We start from the raw sequence: 12,293 nt of genomic DNA, 5'->3' as shown, positions 1-12,293 counted from the left end.
CAAAGTCAGAAGTCACATGTCACCAGGTTATAGTCCAAGGTGTCGTCAGGTGAAGTCTTCAGTGCTCTAAAAGCTTGTGATTTTAAATAAACTTGTTGTACCACAAGCTGATGTTGTCTGACTTCTGATTTTGTCCACCCCAGTCCAATACCAGCTCCTTCATGTCAAGGCTACAATAAACTGACAAGCGACAGCATTTCTAAAGCCTCCCCCTCCATTCAGACATTGAGGAAGAAATGAAAATTCTTCAATTAAAATTTACAAGCAATCTTTTAACATCTGTTTGGATTTCGAGTGTGGGTATTTGTTCAGAAACAGTACAGCATTGGTTCTCCCCACAGGCCGCTTGAGCTATTAAGTATTTCCAGGATTTTCCAATTTCAGTTTCACTTTGTACATTCCTCACCTTCAATTAGCTGGGATGTGAGGGGGTTTAAGTGATGCAATTTACAGTGAGTTTTACAGGCCATTCAGCTCAACTGAGCTTTGCTGATATTCATGTTTCACATGAACTTCTTTGTATCCAATGCCATCTCACCCTTTAGCCATAAGCTTCTCATTCCCTGATGAATATATCCAGCTTCCCCTTAAATGCGTCAATAATATTCCTCAGATGTTCCAGTGGGCCTAAAGTTCTATTTGTGTTGGTAAATAAGTTCCACCTGAATTCCCTATTGGATTTATTTGTGCCTGTCTAATATTTATGATAAGAAAGTGAGGTTTGCAGATGCTGGAGATCAGAGCTGAAAATGTGTTGCTGGAAAAGCGCAGCAGGTCAGGCAGCATCCAGGGAACAGGAGAATCGACGTTTCGGGCAAAAGCCCTTCTTCAGGAATGAGGAAAGTGTGTCCAGCAGGCTAAGATAAAAGGTAGGGAGGAGGGACTTGGGGGAGGGGCGTCGGAAATGTGATAAGTGGAAAGAGGTCAAGGTGAGGGTGATAGGTCAGACTGGGGTGGGGGCGGAGAGGTCAGGAAGAAGATTGCAGGTTAGGAAGGCGGTGCTGAATTCGATGGATTTGACTGAGACAAGGTGGGGGGAGGCGAAATGAGGAAACTGGTGAAATCCGAGTTCATCCCTTGTGGTTGGAGGGTTCCTAGGCGGAAGATGAGGCGCTCTTCCTCCAACCATCGTGTTGTTGTGGTCTGGCGATGGAGGAGTCCAAAGACCTGCATATCCTTGGTGGAGTGGGAGGGGGAGTTGAAATGTTGAGCCACAGGATGGTTGGGTTGGTTGGTCCGGGTGTCCCAGAGGTGTTCTCTGAAACGCTCCGCAAGTAGCCGGCCTGTCTCCCCAATATAGAGGAGGCCACATCGGGTGCAGAGGATGCAATAGATGATGTGTGTGGAGGTGCAGGTGAATCTGTGGCGGATATGGAAGTTTCCTTTGGGGCCTTGGAGGGAGGTGAGGAGGGAGGTGTGGGCGCAAGTCTTGCACCTCCTGCGGTTGCAGGGGAAGGTGCCGGGAGTGGAGGTTGGGTTGGTGGGGGGTGTGGATCTGACAAGGGAGTCACGGAGGGAGTGGTCTTTACGGAATGCTGATAGGGGACGGGAGGGAAATATATCCTTGGTGGTGGGGTCCGTTTGGAGGTGGCGGAAATGACGGCGGATGATGCGCTGTACATGGAGATTGGTGGGGTGGTAGGTGAGGACCAGTGGGGTTCTGTCCTGGTGGCGGTTGGAGGGGCGAGGCTCAAGGGCGGAGGAGCGGGAAGTGGAAGAGATGCGGTGGAGGGCATCGTCGACCACGTCGGGGGGAAAATTGCGGTCCTTGAAGAAGGAGGCCATCTGGGTTGTGCGTTTTTGGAACTGGTCCTCCTGGGAGCAGATGCGGCGGAGACGAAGGAATTGGGAGAATGGGATGGCGTTTTTACAGGGGGCAGGATGGGAGGAGGTGTAGTCCAGGTAGCTGTGGGAGTCGGTCGGTTTGTAGTAGATGTCCGTGTTGATTCGGTCACCTGTGATAGAAATAGAAAGGTCGAGGAAGGGGAGGGAGGAATCTGAGACTGTCCAGGTGAATTTGAGGTCGGGGTGGAAGGTGTTGGTGAAGTGGATGAACTGTTCAACCTCCTCGTGGGAGCACGAGGCGGCACCGATACAGTTATCGATGTAGCGCAGGAAAAGGTGGGGGGTGGGGCCAGTGTATTTGCGGAAGATGAATTGTTCCACATATCCTATGAAGAGACAGGCATAGCTGGGGCCCATGCGGGTGCCCATGGCTACTCCTTTCGTTTGGAGGAAGTGGGAGGATTGTAAAGAGATGTTTGGAGGAAGTGGGAGGATTGTAAAGAGATGTTTGGAGGAAGTGGGAGGATTGGAAAGAGGTTTGGAGGAAGTGGGAGGATTGGAAAGAGGTTTGGAGGAAGTGGGACGATTTCCCACTTCCTCCAAACGAAAGGAGTAGCCATGGGCACCCGCATGGACCCCAGCTGTGCCTGCCTCTTCGTAGGATATGTGGAACAGTCCATCTTCCGCAGCTACACTGGCCCCACCCCCCACCTTTTCCTCCGCTACATCGATAACTGTATCGGTGCCACCTCGTGCTCCCACGAGGAGGTTGAACAGTTCATCCACTTCACCAACACCTTCCACCCCGACCTCAAATTCACCTGGACAGTCTCAGATTCCTCCCTCCCCTTCCTCGACCTTTCTATTTCTATCTCAGGTGACCAAATCAACACGGACATCTACTACAAACCGACCGACTCCCACAGCTACCTGGACTACACCTCCTCCCATCCTGCCCCCTGTAAAAACTCCATCCCATTCTCCCAATTCCTTCGTCTCCGCCGCATCTGCTCCCAGGAGGACCGGTTCCAAAAACGTACAACCCAGATGGCCTCCTATTCAAGGACCGCAATTTTCCCCCCGACGTGGTCGACGATGCCCTCCACCGCATCTCTTCCACTTCCCGCTCCTCCGCCCTTGAGCCCCGCCCCTCCAACCGCCACCAGGACAGAACCCCACTGGTCCTCAACTACCACCCCACCAACCTCCATATACAGCGTATCATCCGCCGTCATTTCCGCCACCTCCAAACGGACCCCACCACCAAGGATATATTTCCCTCCCCTCCCCTATCAGCATTCTGTAAAGACCACTCCCTCCGTGACTCCCTCGTCAGATCCACACCCCCCACCAACCCAACCTCCACTCCCGGCACCTTCCCCTGCAACCGCAGGAGGTGCAAGACTTGCGCCCACACCTCCCCCCTCACCTCCCTCCAAGGCCCCAAAGGAAACTTCCATATCCGCCACAGATTCACCTGCACCTCCACACACATCATCTATTGCATCCTCTGCACCCGATGTGGCCTCCTCTATATTGGGGCGACAGGCCGGCTACTTGCGGAGCGTTTCAGAGAACACCTCTGGGACACCCGGACCAACCAACCCAACCACCCTGTGGCTCAACATTTCAATTCCCCCTCCCACTCCACCAAGGATATGCAGGTCTTTGGACTCCTCCATCGCCAGACCACAACAACACGACGGTTGGAGGAAGAGCGCCTCATCTTCCGCCTAGGAACCCTCCAACCACAAGGGATGAACTCGGATTTCACCAGTTTCCTCATTTCGCCTCCCCCCACCTTGTCTCAGTCAAATCCCTCGAACTCAGCACCGCCTTCCTAACCTGCAATCTTCTTCCCGACCTCTCCGTCCCCACCCCAGTCTGACCTATCACCCTCACCTTGACCTCTTTCCACCTATCACATTTCCGACGCCCCTCCCCCAAGTCCCTCCTCCCTACCTTTTATCTTAGCCTGCTGGACACACTTTCCTCATTCCTGAAGAAGGGCGTATGCCCGAAACGTCGATTCTCCTGTTCCCTGGATGCTGCCTGACCTGCTGCGCTTTTCCAGCAACACATTTTCAGCTAATATTTATGATACTAATTTTGAATGCCCCACCAGCAGAAACATATTTCTGAAGCTTACCCAATCACATTCTATCATAATTTTAAAGATGAGCATCTAATCATTCTTCCGACCTTTCTGTTCCAGTGTCCCAGGTCGTCCAGTCTTAATTGGGTCAGCTGTTTCTTCCAATTACAGGGCTGTATTCCAGTTGGGTAACTGGAGTGGAGAAACACATTCTCTACAGAAATGATACAGTCTGGTCCACACCCTCCCCTCCCCTAACCAACGTCAACAGCGGCTGTCACAAGCTGAGTTATCTGGCTTCTGATTGCTTTTCAGCTGAGGAACTTGAAACAAATTTCGCTGGAATTGATATTGTTATTGTCAATTTAACATTCCCTGGAGAGGTATGCAGCAGGTTATTAATCTTCTGAGAATAATCAGATCAGTGCTTACAAATTAACCACATACCATTTAATTTTATTATTGCACATTATTCTTTTCAAAGGACTGTCCAGCAACAATATCATCCACACATGCATTCAGAGATCAGTGTCAGACTGAAAGTAACAAACAGTGACAGAGGTCTCATACACAGCTACACAACTCATAAATAATCAGGGACACACACATACAGATGCACAAAATTATACACATATGGGTATAAAGGTACTCATTCACTCTCTCAAACACTCAGACATATTCGCTCACATAGCTAAACAATCAGACACTCTCAATTACACAGACACACTAACATATATAAACGCATTCACACACACTAACAAAAAATAAATTCTCACTTGCACCAATAATTGACCACACACACAGTATGGAGAAAGTGAGGACTGCAGATGCTGGAGATCAGAGCTGAAATTGTGTTGCTGGAAAAGCGCAGCAGGTCAGGCAGCATCCAGGGAACAGGAGAATCGACGGAGGGCTTATGCCCGAAACGTCGATTCTCCTGCTCCTTGGATGCTGCCTGACCTGCTGCGCTTTTCCAGCAACACATTTTCAGCACACACACAGTATCTTCCATACACAACTGTGAACCTTGTTTAATCCTCTAGGCCTACATGTTAAAGTAATGTGTGTTCAGTCAATGTACCTTTAATGTCTTCTGGTGCAGCTCTTCCAGCTGTATGAATGGCATACAACCAAAAGGTGCCCTACGACCAGTCTTGTGTAAAAACGGTATTATCAGGATATCATTCAGTTTCCAGTGACCTTTCTTGACTGAAAGAAGAGGAATGGATTCTAGTCTGCTTGCCCATACGTTGGCCACAGTCAATTTGCCTGACTAGAGAGTTGTTGTGTGGCCCATATCAGCTTTAGATATGTTCCTGACTGACTGGAGACACCCCGAACACCAGGCACATGAGAATGTCAAATGGGTTACATTTTTCTTGGGTCCACACACAATCCTGGTCTCATTAACGTGTATTAGACAGAATGGGAATAATTGCCTCTGTAAGACTAGAGACTCTTGGCTATTACATGTGACCTCTCTGGTCAAGGGCATTGCAATTTCCAAAGGAATGTAGGTATTTCTGAGGGGCTTGGAATCATTCCATAGCGTTATCTTCCATTTGCCTAAGTAGTGTCTACGCTTGTCTGGGCCCTAGTGAGACAGACAGAAAGTGAGGACTGCAGATGCTGGAGATCAAAGTTGTAAAATATGGTGAGTCAATCAGGAGAGTCGACATTTCGGGCATAAGTCCTTCATTCCTGATGATGGGTTTATGCCCAAAACGTTGATTCTCCTGCTCCTCAGATGATGCCTGACCAGCTGTGCTTTTCCAGTGCTATATTTTTTGACTCCTAGTGAGATACCCTGTGATTGATAATGAATTAAAGAACCTATCTGAGTACCAATAGTGACTGCCAGTGGAACAGCTGGTCAGGCCGGACTATTGATGGTCATTTAAACATGAGTACACCCAAAGGGCCTGGCATTAGATTAGATTACAGTGTGGAAACAGGCCCTTCGGCCCAACAAGTCCACACCGACCCGCTGAAGCGCAACCCACCCATACCCCTACATTTACCCCTTACCTAACACTATGGGCAATTTAGCATGGCCAATTCACCTAACCTGCACATCTTTGGACTGTGGGAGGAAACCGGAGCACCCGGAGGAAACCCACACATGGCATTCTGACATGTATCACTGCAAAGACACTCACTTGGTCATCATCACTGGATGGAATGGAGCAGATGGATGTCAGAGCACACAGAAATCAATACAGATGAAATAGCAAACTTGATTGATTTAACCTACCGTCATCTCAGTACTCACATCTTACAATCACACTAGAGTTACTGACTAACCTTGATAATAACAGTATAAAAATCTTGGACAGAATGCAAGGAAAAATCCTTTTGTGGAGAGTTTTGGAAGCCATATTTATAGAAACGTGTAGGTGGACAAACTTGAATAACAATGTGGAAGCTTGCAGAGGTCTGCGGTTATTACAATGGGAATTGAGTGGGGATGCTCCTTGCCTCCAGTAGTAACTAGCTCTGAGACGGTGACCCCCATTCCCCGATCAAAATGTTTCAGGTGGCTTTGTTACAGCAACTTCAACCTTATTGCACACATTTACTTTATTGTTTATTTCAAACTAAGTCCAATGCAGGCAAATTGCAGAGGTATATAGGGATGCCAATCTCCACAATAGCTCACACATTTGTTTGGAGTCTTGTTAAGGTCTGCTGAAGGTGTGTTGAGATAGAATTAGCTCCTACTTTCCACATCATTACAACTTAACCTCCACGTTAATATCAAACGTGTGCTGGCTGAGGCCAAGCATTTCTTTACAATAAATGCTTGAAATTAATTAAATGAATGGTAATGGAAATGAGAAATAAGTACTGTACAAGCAGGCACACACGCAATGCAGCTACCTTTCAAACACAGACACACACACAGTCCCTCTCTCACACACACAATCCCTCTCTCTCTCACACACACACACAGTCCCTCTCTCTTACACACGCAGTCACTCTCTCACACACTCACATATGTGTACGCACACACACACACACACAATTGCTGGTTGTACATAGTGGCCTTTTGTTTTGGCAGTCTCTGGAAGACGGTCCACTTGTCTCCTGAACAGCTACCTGTTGGCTTGGGGTTTGTTCTCTTCACCTGTATATGATGGAGGTGCCTTTACCTCTGAGCTGAGGCTGTCAGATTCAGTTTCTTTGTCAGCCTCATGATGGTAATCACCTTTGGTATCGATAGGGTGGTATTTATAAAACCTTGCTGTGATGATGAAGATCAATGAGATCAGTGCCATGAGTAAAGCGAACACAAAAAATTCCACTGCCTGTTACCAGAAGAGAAATAAAATGACATGCATTAGTGAATCTTAACAACAGGGGTTACATGCAGCACAAAATAAATATACTCCTTCTGAACCACTCTCACTCATTCTATGACTGGACCATAAAAATATCGCCTGGTGAGCAGGACAGCAAACTAAGGCAAAAGTGAGGACTGCAGATGCTGGAGATCAGAGTCTAGATCAGAGTGGTGCTGGAAAAGCACAGCAGGTCAGGCAGCATCCGAGGAGCAGGAGAATCGACATTTCGGGCAAAAACCCTTCATCAGGAATGGAGGCAGGGAGCCTCCAGGGTGGAGCTATAAATGGGGGGGGGGGGGGGGGGGGGCTGCTGGGGAGAAGGTAGCAAAGAGTATAATAGGTGAATGGAGGTGGGGATGGAGGTGATAGGTCAGAGGGGAGGGTGGAGTGGATAGGTGGGAAGGGAGATTGGCAGGTAGGACAGGTCATGATGACGGTGCTGAGCTGGAAGGTTGGAACTGGGGTAAGGTGGGGGAAGGGGAAATGAGGAAACTGGTGAAATCCACATTGATGCCCTGGGGTTGACGTATTCCGAGGCGGAAGATGAGACGTTCTTCCTCCAGGCGTCGGGTGGTGAGGGAGCGGTGGTGAAGGAGGCCCAGGACCTCCATGTCCTCAGCAGAGTGGGAAGGGGAGTTATAGAACATAGAAGAATACAGCGCAGTACAGGCCCTTTGGCCCTCGATGTTGCGCCGATCCAAGCCCACCTAACCTATACTAACCCACTATCCTCCATATACCTATCCAATGCCCGCTTAAATGCCCATAAAGAGGGAGAGTCCACCACTGCTGCTGGCAGGGCATTCCATGAACTTACGACTCGCTGAGTGAAGAACCTATCCCTAACTTCAGTCCTATATCTACCCCCCCTTAATTTAAAGCTATGCCCCCTTGTAATACCCGACTCCATACGCGGGAAAAAGTTCACACTGTCAACCCTATCTAACCCCCTAATCATCTTGTACACCTCAATCAAGTCACCCCTAAACCTTCTTTTCTCTAATGAAAACAGCCCCAAGTGTCTCAGTCTATCCTCATACGATCTTCCTTCCATACCAGGCAACATCCTGGTAAGGAGTCTGTTAAATATAAAGCAGAGAGTGTTCAGCAGGAGAAGATAAAAGGTAGGGAGGAGGGACTTGGAGGAGGGGAGTTGGAAATGTGATAGGTGGAAAGAGGTCAAGGTGAGGGTGATAGGTCGGAGTTTAAATATAAAGCAGAGAGTGTTCAGCAGGAGAAGATAAAAGGTAGGGAGGAGGGACTTGGAGGAGGGGAGTTGGAAATGTGATAGGTGGAAAAGAAGGGCCTGTGCCCGAAACGTCGAATCTCCTGTTCCCTGGATGCTGCCTGACCTGCTGTGCTGTTCCAGCAATAAAGTTTCAACCAACATCCTGGTAAACCTCCTCTGCACCCGTTCCAGTGCCTCCACATCCTTCCTATAGTATGGCGACCAAAACTGCACACACTATTCCAGATGCGGCCGCACCAGAGTTTTATACAACTGCATCATGACCTCAGGACTCCGGAACTCAATTCCTCTACCAATAAAAGCCAGTACGCCATATGCCTTCCTCACCGCACTATTTACCTGGGTGGCAACTTTCAGAGATCTGTGTACATGGACACCAAGATCCCTCTGCTCATCCACACTACCAAGTATCCGACCATTAGCCCAGTACCCCATCTTTTTGTTATTCTTCCCAAAGTGAATCACCTCACATTTAGCTACATTGAATTCCATTTGCCACCTTTCTGCCCAGCTCTGCAGCTTCTCTATATCCTGCTGTAACCTGCCACATCCTTCCTCACTGTCAACAACTCCTCCGACTTTCGTATCATCCGCAAACTTGCTCACCCAACCTTCTAACCCCTCTTCCAGGTCATTTATAAAAATGACAAACAGCAATGGTCCCAAAACAGATCCTTGTGGAACACCGCTAGTGACGGCACTCCATGAAGAAACTTTGCCATCAACTACTACCCTCTGTCTTCTTCCATCCAGCCAATTCCTAATCCAAACCTCCAACTCACCCTCAATGCCATATCTCCGTATTTTCTGCAGTAGCCTACCATGGGGAACCTTATCAAACGCCTTACTAAAATCCATATATACCACATCTACCGCTTTCCCCTCATCAACCTCCTTCGTCACCTTTTCAAAGAATTCAATAAGGTTTGTGAGGCATGACCTGCCCTTCACAAAACCATGCTGACTATCCTTGATCACATTATTCCTATCCAGATGTGCATAAATCCTATCCCTTACAATTCTCTCTAAGACTTTGCCCACAACAGAAGTGAGACTCACCGGCCTATAGTTACTAGGGTTATCCCTACTCCCCTTTTTGAACAAGGGAACCACATTTGCTATCCTCCAGTCTTCTGGCACTACTCCTGTAGACAAAGAGGACATAAAAATCAAGGCCAATGGCTCTGCAATCTCCTCCCTTGCTTCCCAGAGAATCCTAGGATAAATGCCATCAGGCCCAGGGGACTTATCTATTTTCACCTTTTCCAGGATTTCCAACACCTCTTCTCTACATACCTCAAAGCCATCCATTCTACTTATTTGTGACTCAGTATTCACATCGACGACAATGCCCTGTTCCTGAGTAAATACTGAAGAAAAGTATTCATTCAGTGTCTCCCCAATCTCTTCCGCCTCCACACACAACTTCCCACTACTATCCTTGACTGGACCTATTCCTACCCTAGTCATTCTTTTATTCCTAACATACCTATAGAAAGCCTTAGGGTTTTCCCTAATCCTACCGACTAAGGACCTTTCATGTCCCCTCCTTGCTGCTCTTAGCTCTCTCTTCAGGTCCTTCCTGGCTACCCTATAACTCTCAATCGCCCCAATTGAACCTTCACGTCTCATCTTGAGATAGGCCGCCCTCTTCCATTTTACAAGGGATTCCAATTCCTTATTAAACCACGGCTCCCTCGCACGACCCTTTCCTCCCTGCCTGACAGGTACATAATTATCAAGGACACTCAATAGTTGCTCCTTGAACAAGCTCCACATATCATTTACACCCTTGCCTTGGAGTCTACTTTTCCAAGCCACACATCCTAAGTCATGCCTCACCGCATCATAATTTCCCTGACCCCAGCTATAACTCTTGCCTTGTAGTACACACTTATCCCTCTCCATCACGAGAGTAAAAATCACCAAATTATGGTCACTATCCCCAAAGTGCTCACCTACCTCTAATTCTAACACCTGGCCTGGTTCGTTACCCAGAACCAAATCCAGTATGGCCTCACCTCTTGTTGGCCTGTCTACATATTGTGTCAGGAAACTCTCCTGCACACATTGAACAAACACTGACCCATCTAACGAACTTGAGCTATAGCTTTCCCAATCAATATCAGGAAAGTTAAAGTCCCCCATAACCACCACCCTATTACTGTCACTCATCTCCTGAATCATCTTCCCTATCCTTTCTTCTACGTTTCTAGGACTATTGGGAGGCCTGTAAAAGACTCCTAACAGGGTGACCTCACCTTTCCTATTCCGAACCTCAGCCCAAACTACCTCAGATGGCAAGTCCTCATCCATCGTCCTTTCCACCACTGTAATACTATCTTTGACAAGCAATGCCACACCTCCCCCTCTTTTACCCCCACTTCTGACCCTACTAAAACATTTAAATCCTGGAACCTGCAACAGCCAATCCTGTCCCTGTTCTAGCCATGTCTCCGTAATAGCCACAACATCGAAGTCCCAGGTACCAACCCACGCTGCAAGTTCACCTACCTTATTTCGTATACTTCTTGCATTGAAGTATACACACTTCAAGCCACTTTCCTGTTTACAGACACCCTCCTTGGAAATTGATGCCATGTTCCTAACCTCCCTACACTCCAGGCCCTGCACCCTGAAGCTACAATCTGGGTTCCCATGCCCCTGCAGAGTTAGTTTAAACCCCCCCCAAGAGCACTAGCAAACCTCCCCCCAAGGATACTGGTGCCCCTCAGGTTCAGGTGTAGACCATCCTGTTTATAGAGGTCCCACCGTCCCCAGAAAGAACCCCAGTTATCCAAAAACCGGAATCCCTCCCTCCTGCACCATCCCTGTAGCCACGCATTTAAGTGTTCTCTTTCCCTATTCCTCGAATCTCTATCACGTGGCACGGGTAACAAACCAGAGACAACAACTCTGTTCGTTCTAACTCTGAGCTTCCAACCTAGCTCCCTGAAAGCCTGTCTAACATCCTCGGCACTCCTCCTACCTATGTCGTTGGTGCCAATATGGACCACGACTTCGGGCTGCTCCCCCTCCCCCTCCAGGACCCGGAAAACACGATCAGAGACATCACGTACCCTTGCACCTGGGAGGCAACATACCAAACGTGAGTCTCTCTCGTTCCCACAAAACCGCCTATCTGTGCCCCGAACTATCGAGTCCCCAATTACTACTGCTCTGCTCTTCTTCACCCTTCCCTTCTGAGTAACGGGGACAGGCTCCGTGCCAGAGACCTGAGCCCCGTTACTTACCCCTGGTAAGTCATCCCCCCCACAAGTATCCAAAACGGTATACTTGTTCTTGAGGGGAATGGCCGCAGGGGGTCCCTGCACTGGCTGCTTCCTCCCAGTCCCCCTCACTGTCACCCATCTATCTGCCATCTTTGGAGTTACTACTTCCCTATAACTCTGATCTATGACCCCCTCTGCCTCCCGAATGATCCTATGTTGAAATGTTGGGCCACAGGGCGGTGTGGTTGATTGGTGCGGGTGTCCCTGAGATGTTCCCTAAAGCGCTCTGCTAGGAGGCGGCCAGTCTCCCCAATGTAGAGGAGACCGCATCAGGAGCAACGGATATAATAAATGATATTGGTGGACGTGCAGGTAAAACTTTGATGGATGTGGAAGGCTCCTTTAGGGCCTTGGATGGAGGTGAGGGAGGAGGTGTGGGCACAGGTTTTGCAATTCCTGCGCTGGCAGGGGAAGGTGCCAGGAGGGGTAGGTGGATTATTGGAGGTGTAGACCTGACCAGGTAGTCATGGAGGGAACGGTCTTTGCGGAAAGGGATGGGGAGGGAAATATATCCCTGGGGGTGGGGT

The 12,293-nt window shown here is 48.6% G+C and overlaps 1 protein-coding gene across 2 annotated transcripts in view; it reads right to left on the bottom strand.

Moving 5' to 3' along the window:
• Window positions 1-4,845: 4,845 nt before the first annotated feature.
• Window positions 4,846-12,293, bottom strand: part of LOC122539648 (solute carrier family 15 member 2-like) — a 213,708-nt gene continuing 206,260 nt past the window's right edge. For both annotated transcript variants that reach the window (XM_087977989.1, XM_087977990.1), the window contains exon 22: window positions 4,846-7,188. In XM_087977989.1, the coding sequence (XP_087834115.1) occupies window positions 6,976-7,188 (213 nt within the window). In that variant the 3' untranslated portion in view covers window positions 4,846-6,975. The remainder of the gene's footprint in view (window positions 7,189-12,293) is intronic.

This window comes from Chiloscyllium plagiosum, unplaced genomic scaffold (genome assembly GCF_037043375.1).
Source record: "Chiloscyllium plagiosum isolate Xiang-an unplaced genomic scaffold, Cpla_swu_hap1 HiC_scaffold_32, whole genome shotgun sequence".
Taxonomy (NCBI): domain Eukaryota; kingdom Metazoa; phylum Chordata; class Chondrichthyes; order Orectolobiformes; family Hemiscylliidae; genus Chiloscyllium; species Chiloscyllium plagiosum.
This window is presented reverse-complemented; position numbering and strand designations above follow the sequence as displayed.